Below are 12,579 nucleotides of genomic sequence, written 5' to 3'. Positions count from 1 at the left end.
TTTTTGCCACTGCTGCCTGTCCTGCTTAGCAGCCGACTCGTCCAGTGTGCATAGGAATTTGTTCATAGTTTTTTATTTTAATTATAGTCCAGTCCTCCAACAGTCTGAGGGACAGTGTACTGGCCCCCTGTTTTAGTTTGAGGACCCCTGAAAAGTCTGGTATGTTTCTTCAAGGAAGATCTAATTTCAGGATCTTTTAAAGTAACTTACAATTCAAGTAGAGTTAAGAGTCTATAGTAGAAAAAAGTTAAGGAAAGTAAATGTTCCTTTTACTTACTTTGGACCTAAGTTCAATTTTTTTTAACTCCATGTGTGCTTTCTCTTTTCTCCTGGCTAAAATTTGTATCTGGTATTTGTTTCTAATATTTTTCATTATGACTCCAGGAGAGAGTGAAATTTTCCCCTTTGACGTTCTTTAATAAATTGATCAAAAAATAGATCTATTTACTTGTTGCTCTTTTTGCTTTTACCATTACTGGAGCTACTGCTAGCACTGCCTGGCCTCGAAGTGCCATCTGCTACTGGAGGGGAGTCCGGGAATTTCAGCTCCAGTATTTTAACCGGAGCCTGTAAAGCAGAAGTGCTTGTGGCACTCCTAGATGACCTAGAAGAGAGAACGATAACAAATTTAAATTTCATATAAACATTTAAAAGCATGACCATTTTAATAGGAGAAACAAGGATAGTGAATCTTGAGTTTAAAACCAGTGGAAAAGTAGTTCACTAATGAGTTTCTGTATAAGACCGGAATCCTTGGGGGGGGGGGGGGGGGGGGGGGGTGCTGGTCATTGAGGAAGACATCAAATAATTGAAAGACTGGGGTCTTGTAGAGTGGGAGAGCTTGGAGACTTTCAAAATCAAATTACCACTTTCTAAAGGAAATAAAGCAAACTGAGCCCACTGTGGCATCAGCTTTTATGTTAGTCCACCTTGTCAATCGTGTTATTGAAGGACACCAAATTTAGAAAACAGCTGAAATGGTAAGTTTTTAAAGAAACATTTGGGCAAAAAGCAGACATTTTTCAAAAGAAGATAACACATGGCCAACAAATATATGAAAAAGAACATCAGCCATCAGGGAAATGCAGGTGTGAACCACAATAAAGATGGTTATCAAAAAGAAGCAAGTATTAGTGATAACGTGTATAATGGGACAGATGCTGTGGAAAATAGCTCAGGGCTTTCTAAAGTCAAATGTAGGAATACCATGTGACCCAGCAATGCCAAATTTCATATCTGTATACACACACGAACACAGCACGTTGTACCCCTGCATTGGTAGTTCCAACAGCTCTGCCAGTGCCGAAGGAGCTGGATCCCGTAGGCTACCAACTATAACTCGGCCTTGGTGTGGAGCCCTCTACTTACTTTGCTGACAGCACAGAAGCCTGTGAAGAAGCTCTAGAACTCTGGCCACTCCCTTTGCTGCTGCTGGCTGTAGGTAGTTCTAAACCATTCTGGAAGAATAGTAGTCAATAGTGATCGTTAGCAGTACTGCATTTTAGGGGGGAAAAGATATTTTCCTTTATGATAAAGTTAATATTTCACATTTAAGAAACATTCATGCAACAGAAGAAAGGTACTGCTATTACCTGTTGAAAATATGTTTGAAGGACAAAATGGATATCAGGATTTTGTTCTATCACATCAATCAACATCTTATCAATCATCTTGTGAAATTGTTTCACTTCACGAAACATGATGTCTTTTTCTTCTAATATTTCATGTGTAGTGTGTCTTGTAAGGCGGATTTCCTTGGTGAGTTTTGAACACTGTTGGCCAATAATAGGCAGTTATATAAATATGTTTTTCAGAACAATATATTATGCGAATGGTGAAGGAGTTTGGGGGTTAACCATTTGTTAAAAAAAAAAAAAACTGTAAAGTCCATTTTTAAAAGACACCAGTACCTGTTTAGTTGCTCTGTCTAATTTTGGCTTCTGCTCCTCAATTTCTCTATTTAGTTGAAATGAATAAGCCTTCTTTTCCAATATTTTTTCCTGGATATTATTTGTTAAATTGCCTATAACTTGTAAAGTCTTTTCCATGTTCTGTATGGGGGAAAAAGGGGATTAAAACAACAATATATTTATTGGTAATTTTAATGATACAGCTTGCCATCCGTCAAATATTGGTTTAGTTATAATTCATTTATCTTTATAGGTAATTTTTTTTTAAACTGCCATGGACTCGATGCTGACTCATAGCAACCCAGTAGGACACGGCAGAACTGGCCCTGTGGATTTCTGAGACTGCAACTCCTTATGAGAGTAGAAAGCCCGTCTTCCTCCCTGGGAGCAGCTGGTGGTTTCAAACTTCTGACCTTAATGGTTAGCAGCCCAGTGTATAACCACTAGGCCACCAGGGCTCCTTTATGTATAATACACATTCCCTTATTGGAGGATATGTATAATAGTCTTACAGATTACTTTATATAATTATATAAGTGGATATAATTCCACTGGAAAGCACTTTGAGTATACTGGGGGGGGGGGGGGGATATAAAAATAATGAGAACATGGCGTTTTCAAAGATTCATAATTTATAATTTATATCATCTGATCCATTAGTAATGTAGTTTTTATATGGGTCTGCTTACCAGGCACATTCTTTTAATCAGTCATTTGCTTTAGTAACACTATACCTTAATACTAGATTATCTTTGTCTTCAAATTTTATTTTATTTTATTTTTTTCATTAAAAAAAATTTTATTGGGGGCTTGTACAATTCTTATCACAATCCATACATACATCCATTGTGTCAAGCATATTTGTACATTTGTTGCCATCATCATTCTCAAAACATTTTCTTTCTACTTGAGCCCTTAATATCAGCTCTTCATTTTCCCCCTCCCTCCCTACTCCACTCTCCTTCATGAACCCTGATAACTTATAAATTATTATTTTGTCATATCTTACACTGTCCAACATCTCCCTTCACCCGCTTTTCTGTTGTCCATACCCCAGGGAGGAGGTTCTATGCAGATGCTTGTAATCAGTGCCCCCTTTCTACCCCACCTTCCCTCCACCCTCCAGGTATTGCCACTCTCACCACTGGTGCCGAAAGGGTCATCTGTCCTGAATTCCCTCTGTTTCCAGTTCCTATCTGTATCAGTGTACATCCTCTGGTCTAGTCAGATTTGTAAGGTCGAATTGGGATCATGATAGTGGGGAGAGGAAGCATTTAAGAAGTAGAGGAAAGTTGTATGTTTCATCGTTGCTACCCTGCACCCTGACTGGCTCATCTCTTCCCCGAGCCCTTCTGTAAGGGGGTGTCCAGTTGCCTACAGATGGATTTTGGGTCTCCACTCTGCACTCACCCTCATTTACAATGATATGATTTTTGTTCTTTGATGCCTGATACCTGATCCCTTCTACACCTCGTGGTCACACAGGCAGGTGTGCTTCTTCCAGGTGTGGGATTTGTTGCTTCTGCGCTAGATGGCCGCTTGTTTATCTTCAAGCCTTTAAGACCCCAGACACTATATCTTTTGATAGCTGGGCACCATCAACTTTCTTCGCCACATTTGCTTATGCACACATTTGTCTTCAGCGATCGTGTCAGGAAGGTGTACATCATGGAATGCCAATTTAGTACAACAAAGTGTTCATTGAGTTAAGTCCTTGAGTGGAGGTCCAATGTCCATCTGCTGCTTAATGCTAAACATATAAATATATGCATGTCAATCTATTTCCCCACCATCCTATATAAATATATTTACATATGTACATGCCTTTATTTAGACCTCTATAAATGCCCTTTGCTCCCTAGTTCTTTCCTCTATTTCCTTTTACTTTCCTCTTGTCCCACTATCATTCTAAGCCTTCATTTGGGTTTCAGTAATTTCTCGGTTACATTGCCCTTGCTGAAACCCTACCCAGCCTCTCACACCCTTTTGCCACTAATTTTGGATCACTTGTTGCTCCCTTTCCCTGGGTTGGTCAACACCACCTGCTTTCCCCCACCTTCCCCTCTCCCATGACCCCCTGGAACCATTGGTCCCGTTGTTTTCTCCTCCAGACTGTTCATCCAGCCTGTCTTATCTAGATAGAGCTGCAGAGATAATAATATGCACCCAAAAAAGGAGGCATAGCAAGATAAAGCAACAAAAGAGAACATAACGATGACAACAAAAAAAGAAAACTAGTGACCCAGAAAATAATAAATTAATTTTAAAAAAGAAAAAAAAAAATTTTAAAGGAAAGAAAATCCTGTAAATAGATCAAAGTCTGGTTTTTGATCTCTAGGCGTGTGCTTCAATCAAGTCCGATGGGATGCCACGCTCTGGCCCCAGAATCTATCCTTTGCACTCCCTTGGGGAGCTCAAATTTTATTTTATTTTTTAATCATTTTATTGGGGGCTTATACAATTCTTATCGCAATCCATACATACATCCATTGTGTCATGCACATTTGTACATTTGTTACCATCATTCTCAAAGCATTTGCTTTCTACTTGAGCCCTTAATATCAGCTTCTCATTTTTCCACTCCCCCCAAATTTCATTTTTTAACTTTAAAGAGCAATCTTCCACGTGATCCTTAAGGAACTAAGTAAAAAGTCATTAAATAGGATAGGTGGGTAGATCATAATTAATTAGCTATGATCCATTAACTAACAATCCTTAGCACAGGGATTTTAACTAATTTCCTTAATACTTTGATCATTTAATTCCTCTCATTTATTGAGACTTTTCTTTTACAACCTGCTTCCATAATAGATGGAGACCCTGAGTAAATCAAAGGATGAACATGACACCCAAAAGGTGGAGGTGCAAGCAGGGTTGCAAGCTCCTGACACACAGCCCATGGACGCCCTGTGGAGCACGTTCGCTGTGCTCCCACGTGTCAGGTCACCTTGAGTCGGAAAAAGAAGCGTAGATAATAGCCGATAAAATTCACCTGGATATCTTCCTGAAGCTCTCTGATTTGTCTCTGTTTGTGTCTGTATTTTTCATCAGCAGCTCTCTTTTGTTCCTCTAGTTGGATCTTTAGCTCATACTCATCACCTGGAATTTACAGAATATTTATTTTAATTTTCCAATGTACCTTGTGGAAACCAATGTTGAAATATGTAAATAGATGGCTTCTAACATGTTATAAAAGGTTAATTTCTACTTGTAGGAAAAAAAAAAAACTACATAATCGTCCTTCCTTATTTTTCTAACAGTGACAATATGCTGTACTTTTTTTTCATATTTGAAATCAATTCCCCAAAGAAGAGATAATATGCCACTTTAATAATGGCAACAGCACCTTGGCAGGCCGCTGGCAAAAAAAAACCAAACAAATGGGGGTGGGGAGAGAAGGATCATTTCTCTGGCCCAGTCAAACCTGGAACCTATTTTCCATGTATCACAGTGTTTGGAAAGTACAAAACTATACAGGTTTCATGGCATATGTTCATCAAATAATTTAATGCTTGACACATACTGGAGGGCGTCACTTTTTTAAAAGACTGTTTGTAATTCTTGTTGCAGTTGTTCAGCACTTGCAAGGTGTTTGCTAGAGCATAGATCTCTTTTTCCGCTTTGTTGATCTTGGCATCCAAACTGTCACCTTCTCTTTGAAGTTCCTCTTTTTCTTGAGCAGCCTATAAAATACAGAACGGAACTGAACCTAACAAAAGTATTTATCATGGGAGAAGATGTCTTTGCAGCAGAAAAAAGTGAACTCAGTTTGCTCTGGGCCTATATAGAGCACCCAGCATTTATTTCTTGCACCAGATTTAGAGTAGAAATGACATCCTTGGGCCTTCGAATATGGCACAGAAGATAGAAAAGCATGATGGAATGTAGTAACCAAAGCTGACACAAACATTTCCAGTGAAAACTGTCCCCAGATTCAGCAGGTACACATTTTAGCAGAGAGAAAATTCAGTAAACTAGAGGGAGGTTACAGAGCCCTGGTGGCATAGTGGATTCTGAGTTAGACTGTTACCGCAAGTCCAGCAGTTTGAACTCAGCAACTGCTCCGAAGGAGATAGATGAGGCTTTCTGCTCTTGTAAAGATTGACAGCCTGGAAAACCCAAAGAGGCCGTGGTACACTGCCTATACGGTGGATTTGAATCAGAATTGCCTCGATGGCAGTGAGGTTTTTTTGAGCGAGAGGGAGATTTGAGACTGGGTTTTAAATCAGAAGAAAGTAGTCAAGGGACACTTTCCCAGCTTGTGAAATCTTGGAGTGAAAGGTGAGCAAGGTACATCCAGGCAAACAAATGCTCTTGCCCGCCCCTCCCCCCCTCCCCCCCAGGTATGTGTTGTTGTTTGAAGCAGGATGTCAATCTCTTTAAGGAGCCAAACGATTTCTTAAAACTAGAGAAATTGTGATAAAGGTGACTAGAAATGATGACGTCAATACGTTTCTGAAGGTCAGAAATTCCTCAGGGAGTAAGACTGTGGTGACTTAAGACCAGGCTAGCTAAAAACAGTGCTTCCATACCTGGCCCAAGTGCAACAGTTGCTTGAAAGCCAAGAGCCAGATGGCCTGGCAAAAATAAAGGAAGGTGACCATTTTGGTGGTTTGACATCCTGAGGACTACTGTGTGTGAGCCAGTAAAGAGAGGGGACCTGATGCGATCATTTCTGCGAGTCAATAGTCTACCTTGATGACATAATAGGCCTGTGTTTTCTCCTCTTCTCCTTCGGGAGGCAGCATCACCACAGTCAGAATTTCATATCTGTTCTTCAGTTTATCGATTTTACTTAGCCGGTCATGAAACTCAGCACTAGGGTGAAAAGAAAAGGAAGAACTGAACACTAGAAGGCAAATGACATTTCTTAAAGGATCTTCATATATTCTAATAAAACTATATGTGTGCTTGTACTGCCACAGAACCCATGCATGTTGTGTCGGCTCTCTTTTTCTGTCTTTTCCCCTCAATGGGATCATTCAATACGAAGGCTTGCAGATGACCAGATCTGAATGCTAACAAGTTAGCCTGCGAATTTTATGGATGGTGGAGGAAGACTCAAGGTTCCTGGGTCAGAGTAAAAAGACTGTAATACTCAAAGCACAAGGAGAATGTCCTTCCTGTTTCCTTTGCCTCCCAAGACCCGTGGCTGGGCAGCAGGCAAGCAGAGGCTCAAATAGATGCTGCACACACAATATAGTTTAACACTGAGAAAGCCTAAGCTTCTCAAAAAAACAAACTTGCGGTCACTGAGTTGATTCTGACTCACAGCGGCCCTATAGGACAGGGTAGAACTGCCCCTGTGGGTTTCCGAGACTTTCCAGGAGTCGGACTCAACATCTTTTTTTTTTTTTTTGGCAGAATGACTGGTGGCTTCGAACTGCTGACCTTGTGGTTAGCACCTCAGTGTGTAGCCCATTATGTCACCAGGACTCCTTATAATAGTACTAGTAATGCTAATATGTGCCCAGCAATAGGAAAGGTGACTTTGCCGGAGACAAACGCACGTGGAAGTGAGTTATCCAACGATGATTAAAAGAAAGCGTCAACCTATCTGGTTTCCGACACCTAAACAGCATTACGTGTCCAAAGTTAGGATTTTGCTTCTTTTTAAAGTGCCATTATTATAGCATCATAAAATATTAACTCATTCTTTCACTCTGGTTGTATAGTGGACTATGTGTTGGGCTTGAGCTGCGAAAAGCAAGGTCCGTAGTTTGAAACCACCAGCTGCTCTGTAGGAGAGAGGTGAGGTTTCTTCTCGGGAAGAGTCCCTGTCTCCGAATCCACAGGGCAGTGCTGTGCTGTCTGACAGGGTCCCTGAGAGTAGAGATGGAGTCAATGGCAGTGAGTGAGATGCAGCCATAAAAACTCGCTGCCTTCCCAGCTTAAGACGGTAGAGTGAACAAAAACACACTGAAAAGACAAAAGAAAAGAAAGCTTATAACAGCTCTGAGACCAAGAAAAGCTCATGAATTTTTTTTCATGAATTCTTGGGGAAATAAAAATATCTAGGATAAGACTGACGAGAGCATGGGGGATCGATAATGGAGATGCACACGGAAGAACACTGCTGTAGAAGCAAGTTATTTTCCACCAAAGAAGTCAGGAGAAGATCCAAACTCGGGGATAGGAAGTACAAAGAACATGGATGAGTTTGGAAGCTTTTATCAAGGTCATTGCAAGCAAAGGGTTGGTGCAGCAGATGTGAGCCAGTCCTCCTGACCTCTCAGCATATCCCAAGTTGTTGCCAGGTAGGTTTTTGCTCCGATGGTAACCCTGAAAACACCAGGGTTTCGAGTCTATCCAGCGGAGCTAAAGAGAAAGTGTTGAAAAGAGCATGAAGTAGCTCCAGGCCTCCACCACTGCCGCCGAAGAAAATGAAAAGGCAAAGCAGTTCTTCCCAGGAATGAAATAAAGGCATCACCTCAAGGATAAGTAAATCCTTTCAAAGTCTTCGTAACTGTGGAAGTCACTCCCCCTACAATACTCCTGAAGACGCAAGCTAACCCACCCCCTTATTTAGGGAGAAAGCGTTCCTAGAAAGAGATCAAAGTAGCAGAGGAACCCAATACCAACTACCTATACCAATCCCCACTGGTTATTCAGTATTTACTAATAACTGTGAAGTCAAGGCTCATCGTGCCATTTAAGAAAAGCTAACCACACCAATGAAAACAACAAATTGAGTGATACAAACAGAGATGCCAAGAAAAACAGATGCATGGAAGAGAAGAGAACTTTGAAAGTAACAGAGGATTTATAAAAATTTTAAAAAACACAGGAAAAGCCATTATCTTTTTCTCGGTTTTCCACAAACTTTTGGAATCTCCCTCATATTCTAACCAACATCCTTAAGACTAAGGAAGACTAAGAAAGGCATGGCAAAGTACACCCAAAATCCAGCAAATCAAAATCCTATGGATGATAGTGGTTGGATGCACAACCAATCATGGGGGTGTAGGATCAAGCAGCATCTCACTCGGTTGTGTATAGATTGCCATCAGGATTGGCTCCAAGGCAACCAATAGCAACAAAACCAACAGATGAGAGGTACTGAATCCCACAATGCCCCAAGGGCAAGATTGGGGAACAGAGTAGGGAGTGCTGCCTGAGCTTCATCAGCTTGTTGAAACACTTCAATTGATAGTCCAACAATTCCTAGAGCCTTGTTATTGGCTAATGCCTTCAGGGAGGCTTGAAGTTCTTCCTTTAGTACCATTGGTTCTTGTTCATAAGCTACCTCTTGAAATAGTTGAACATTCTTCTGGACTATGTATAGTCCTCCACCTCCTTTTGATGCTTCCCATATCATTCAATATTTTTCCCATAGCCTTCTTTTTCTTCGACTCTTTCAGCTTGAGATAAGCTGAGAATGTTCTTCCTTTTCAGTTTTCTAACTCCAAGTCTTTGCACATTTCAATATGATACTTTATCTTGACTACATTTTTGTGAGTGGGTAAACAGGGAGGAACAACCTCCCATTGGGGGGGGAAATGTTTTTAACAATATGAATATAGCACCCAAGGGGAGCATCTGCTCAGTACTGTGTTCCTAACTGGAAACTTTTGACCTAGTATCTATCCAGTCCTTGAGGACCCAGGCCATGAGCTATGGAATCCTGGGACGTTAGACTCTGGTCAAGGCACACATCGTTCACAGGCCACACCAGAAGGACTCAGTATGGAAACCCCACTAAGTGAACTAGGGTTACCTCAAAATCACCTGAAGCCCTTGGACTTAAGGCTGAATCTCTCTAATATGAGAAGAAGAAGATGACTGCTACCCCAAGGGCATAGAACTGCCCGTCATTGGACTTTCGTTCTGATCTCTTTCCTCGTGGGTGTCCAATGAGTTGTGGCCAGGGACTACCATATATTTACTAATTCAATGCCCTCCTTGCTTTATTGTGACAAGTATTCATCTGGTAGGCCTGGTTCTGCTTTTGTCAATGAATGTTATTGAAAGTTTTGCCCTATCACCAACCCCGATTTTTGTGTAGCGTTCAGTCACTTAAGCTTTTAATCTGCACAAGTCAACGATTCATGAAATGTAGTGTGTGACTGGCCTGTAGTTGTATGATTTACTTTTCTCAACAGAGTTTTAAATTCTATACCATTGGTTAAATGAATGACACTATCAATAGAACTACCTTATTCTTTAGGGGATGATTTATAATGTTCTCTAACATTAAATGAAAATGATGTCTCTAAAGTGAACCAGAGTCAGATATAAGTCATAAATTTATGAATGGGTTTGGGGCTTACATTTAACTCCGGTCCCAATCTAAGAACAAGTAGTGCTTATGACATGGATGGCCCTGCTTGATGCTCACCCTCAGGAAGAGATCACTGAAGATAAGGGTGCTACAGCAAAGTGTGGTGAAGAAACTAGATGGTGCCCAACTATCAGAAAGAATAGCATCTATTGTCACAAAAGTTTGTTTCCAAAACAAGCAAGCATCTAAGAGAGAATTCAACTAAGTCCACATGGAAGAAGCACATCAGCCTGTGTGATTCAAGGACTGTAAATAATAAAATCCAAATCTGAAGAAGGGAATAGTATCAGAGATTAGATTGTGATACCTGCTTTGCAGAAGGCTATGGATGATAGTGGAAGTCAAAATTCCATTTGCAGATGGATTAATCCATATATGGATTAAGCCTCGGATGAATCTGCCCTGACCATAGTAGAAAGGGATGTGAATAGTCCAGCTATCATGCAGAGTGTATTGGTAAGTAGGTTATTGCAGGTGAAGTTACATTAAAATGTAACACATTATCATTTGATCTCCACTTCAACCCATTTAAAATTTGTTCTAGCTTTTAGTATTTTCTGCTTTCTGATTGAGGTTTTTCTCTTTTTTACTCTGGTTTTGTTTTGTTTTTCTTCAATGTTTTTTGTATGTTTTTTGCATATGAAATCCCAGAGAGGCAAATCTATAGACACTGGATTAATGGTTTCTTGGGGCACAGCAGGGGATCTGGGAGAGGGCTGCGCTAATAAACAGTAAGTATAAGAAAGAGGAAAATGTTCTAAAATTGATTGTGGTGATGATTGTACTACTCTTTTTAATAAGATTGAACTATTGAGTTGTATGGTATATGAATTATATGACAATAAAACTGTTAAAAAATACTTTATCTTTTTGAAGTGTCCTTTGACATTTTCTGTTGAGTTCTTCTAATTCGTTGTTTTTTTTCCATTTGCTTTACCTATTCTATGTTCAAGAGCAAGTTTCTGGAGTCTCTTCTGACATCTGCTATGGTCTTTCTTTCCTATCTTTCTAATGGCCTTGTGCTTTCTTCATGTATCATATTCTGATACCATCCCATAATTCATCTGACTCTCTTCCATTAATAACCAATATGTCAAATCTGTGCTTGAGGTGGTCTCAAAGTTCAGGTGGGTAGGACACTCATGGACCTTCTCTATTGTCTTTTCCCACCAAATCGAAAAACAAACTCATGGCCGTCAAGCCAATGCTGACTCACAGTGACCCTCAAGGACAGGGTGGAACTGTCCCGGTGAGTTTGGGAGACTCTAACTCTTTACCGGAGTAGAAAGCCCCGTCTTTCTCCTGAGGAGCGGCTGGTGGCTTCAAGCTGCGACCTTTCTGACCACAGCCATAGTTCATTTGATGCCTATCGATCCTCTCTGGTGAAGTCCATGTAGATAGTCACTGTTTAAATAGTTGAAAAAATAGGAGTTTTCAATGAAGAAGTCATTGGTCTATATAATTAAAAATAATGTCCATTCCTAATTAAACAAATTAAGACAGTCTCTTTCCAAATGAAAAATTCTACTGCCATCTAGTCTAGGGCTTAGGAGTCTGCATAGCTTAATGGGAGCAGGTAGCACATCTTTCTCGTGTGGAGCAGCTGGTGGGTGGGATAGGGTGGGGGGTTGACTGGACAACCTTGCAGCCCATTGCTTACCCCACAGGAAAACCATAGCTCCTCAGCAAAGAAGAAAAAGCAGCAGGAGTCTCCTTAGTCTAAGACCAGGCATTTCAAAAAGACCAGAAAAGAAACTGCCGTAAATCAAATACTTAATCGTAAGATCTTTGCTGCCATCATGATTGCTATTCAACATGAAGTAGAGGTACTAGCCAGGGGTGGGGAAAGCAAGTGAAGGCTAAAAAGTTTGGAAAGGAAGAAAGGAAATCATTATTATTTGTAAATGATATGCATGAATAGATGGGGAATCATTAGAATGAGTTAACATTTGAGCAAGGTCTCTGGATACTGAATGCACAGGAATCAACCATCTTTCTAGGTGCCAGCAATAAGGAACAAATAATGAAATGTGTAAAAAATAGATAACATCGACAAAGGTTTTTAGAATATAACTAGGAATAATATGCAGGATGCACAAACCTCCAGAGGAAAACACTTCAATAAATGCAGCTATTAAGTATCTATAAAAGAAGACATGCTATTGGAAATTAACCACACACTCTACCCAATTCCAAGGAAGTGATCTAAATGAAAAAAGGAAAACCTAAAGAATTAGCAAACCCAGGAACAAGGGAACAAGTGATCCAAATTGGTGGTGAGGAGAGTGCGGGAGGCCTGGTAGGGTGTGATCAAGGATAATGTAACCAAGAGAGGAATTACTGAAACCCAAAGGAAGACTGAGCATGATACTGGGACAAGAGGAAAGT

General features: G+C 40.3%; 1 protein-coding gene across 1 annotated transcript in view; it reads right to left on the bottom strand.

Annotated features, from left to right (window-relative positions):
• Positions 1-327: 327 nt before the first annotated feature.
• Positions 328-12,579, bottom strand: part of CCDC39 (coiled-coil domain containing 39) — a 42,825-nt gene continuing 30,573 nt past the window's right edge. Inside the window, exons 14-20 of the mRNA XM_004708614.2 lie at positions 6,605-6,728; positions 5,434-5,593; positions 4,903-5,009; positions 1,911-2,051; positions 1,593-1,772; positions 1,369-1,457; positions 328-604 (exon numbers count right to left, since the gene is read on the bottom strand). Of these exons, the coding sequence (XP_004708671.1) occupies positions 445-604; positions 1,369-1,457; positions 1,593-1,772; positions 1,911-2,051; positions 4,903-5,009; positions 5,434-5,593; positions 6,605-6,728 (961 nt within the window). The 3' untranslated portion in view covers positions 328-444. The remainder of the gene's footprint in view (positions 605-1,368; positions 1,458-1,592; positions 1,773-1,910; positions 2,052-4,902; positions 5,010-5,433; positions 5,594-6,604; positions 6,729-12,579) is intronic.

This window comes from Echinops telfairi, unplaced genomic scaffold (genome assembly GCF_000313985.2).
Source record: "Echinops telfairi isolate 266 unplaced genomic scaffold, ASM31398v2 ScPeMD7_4225;HRSCAF=4972, whole genome shotgun sequence".
In the NCBI taxonomy this organism is placed as follows: domain Eukaryota; kingdom Metazoa; phylum Chordata; class Mammalia; order Afrosoricida; family Tenrecidae; genus Echinops; species Echinops telfairi.
Note: the sequence above shows the minus strand (reverse complement) of the source record. Positions and strands in the feature narration are given on the sequence as shown.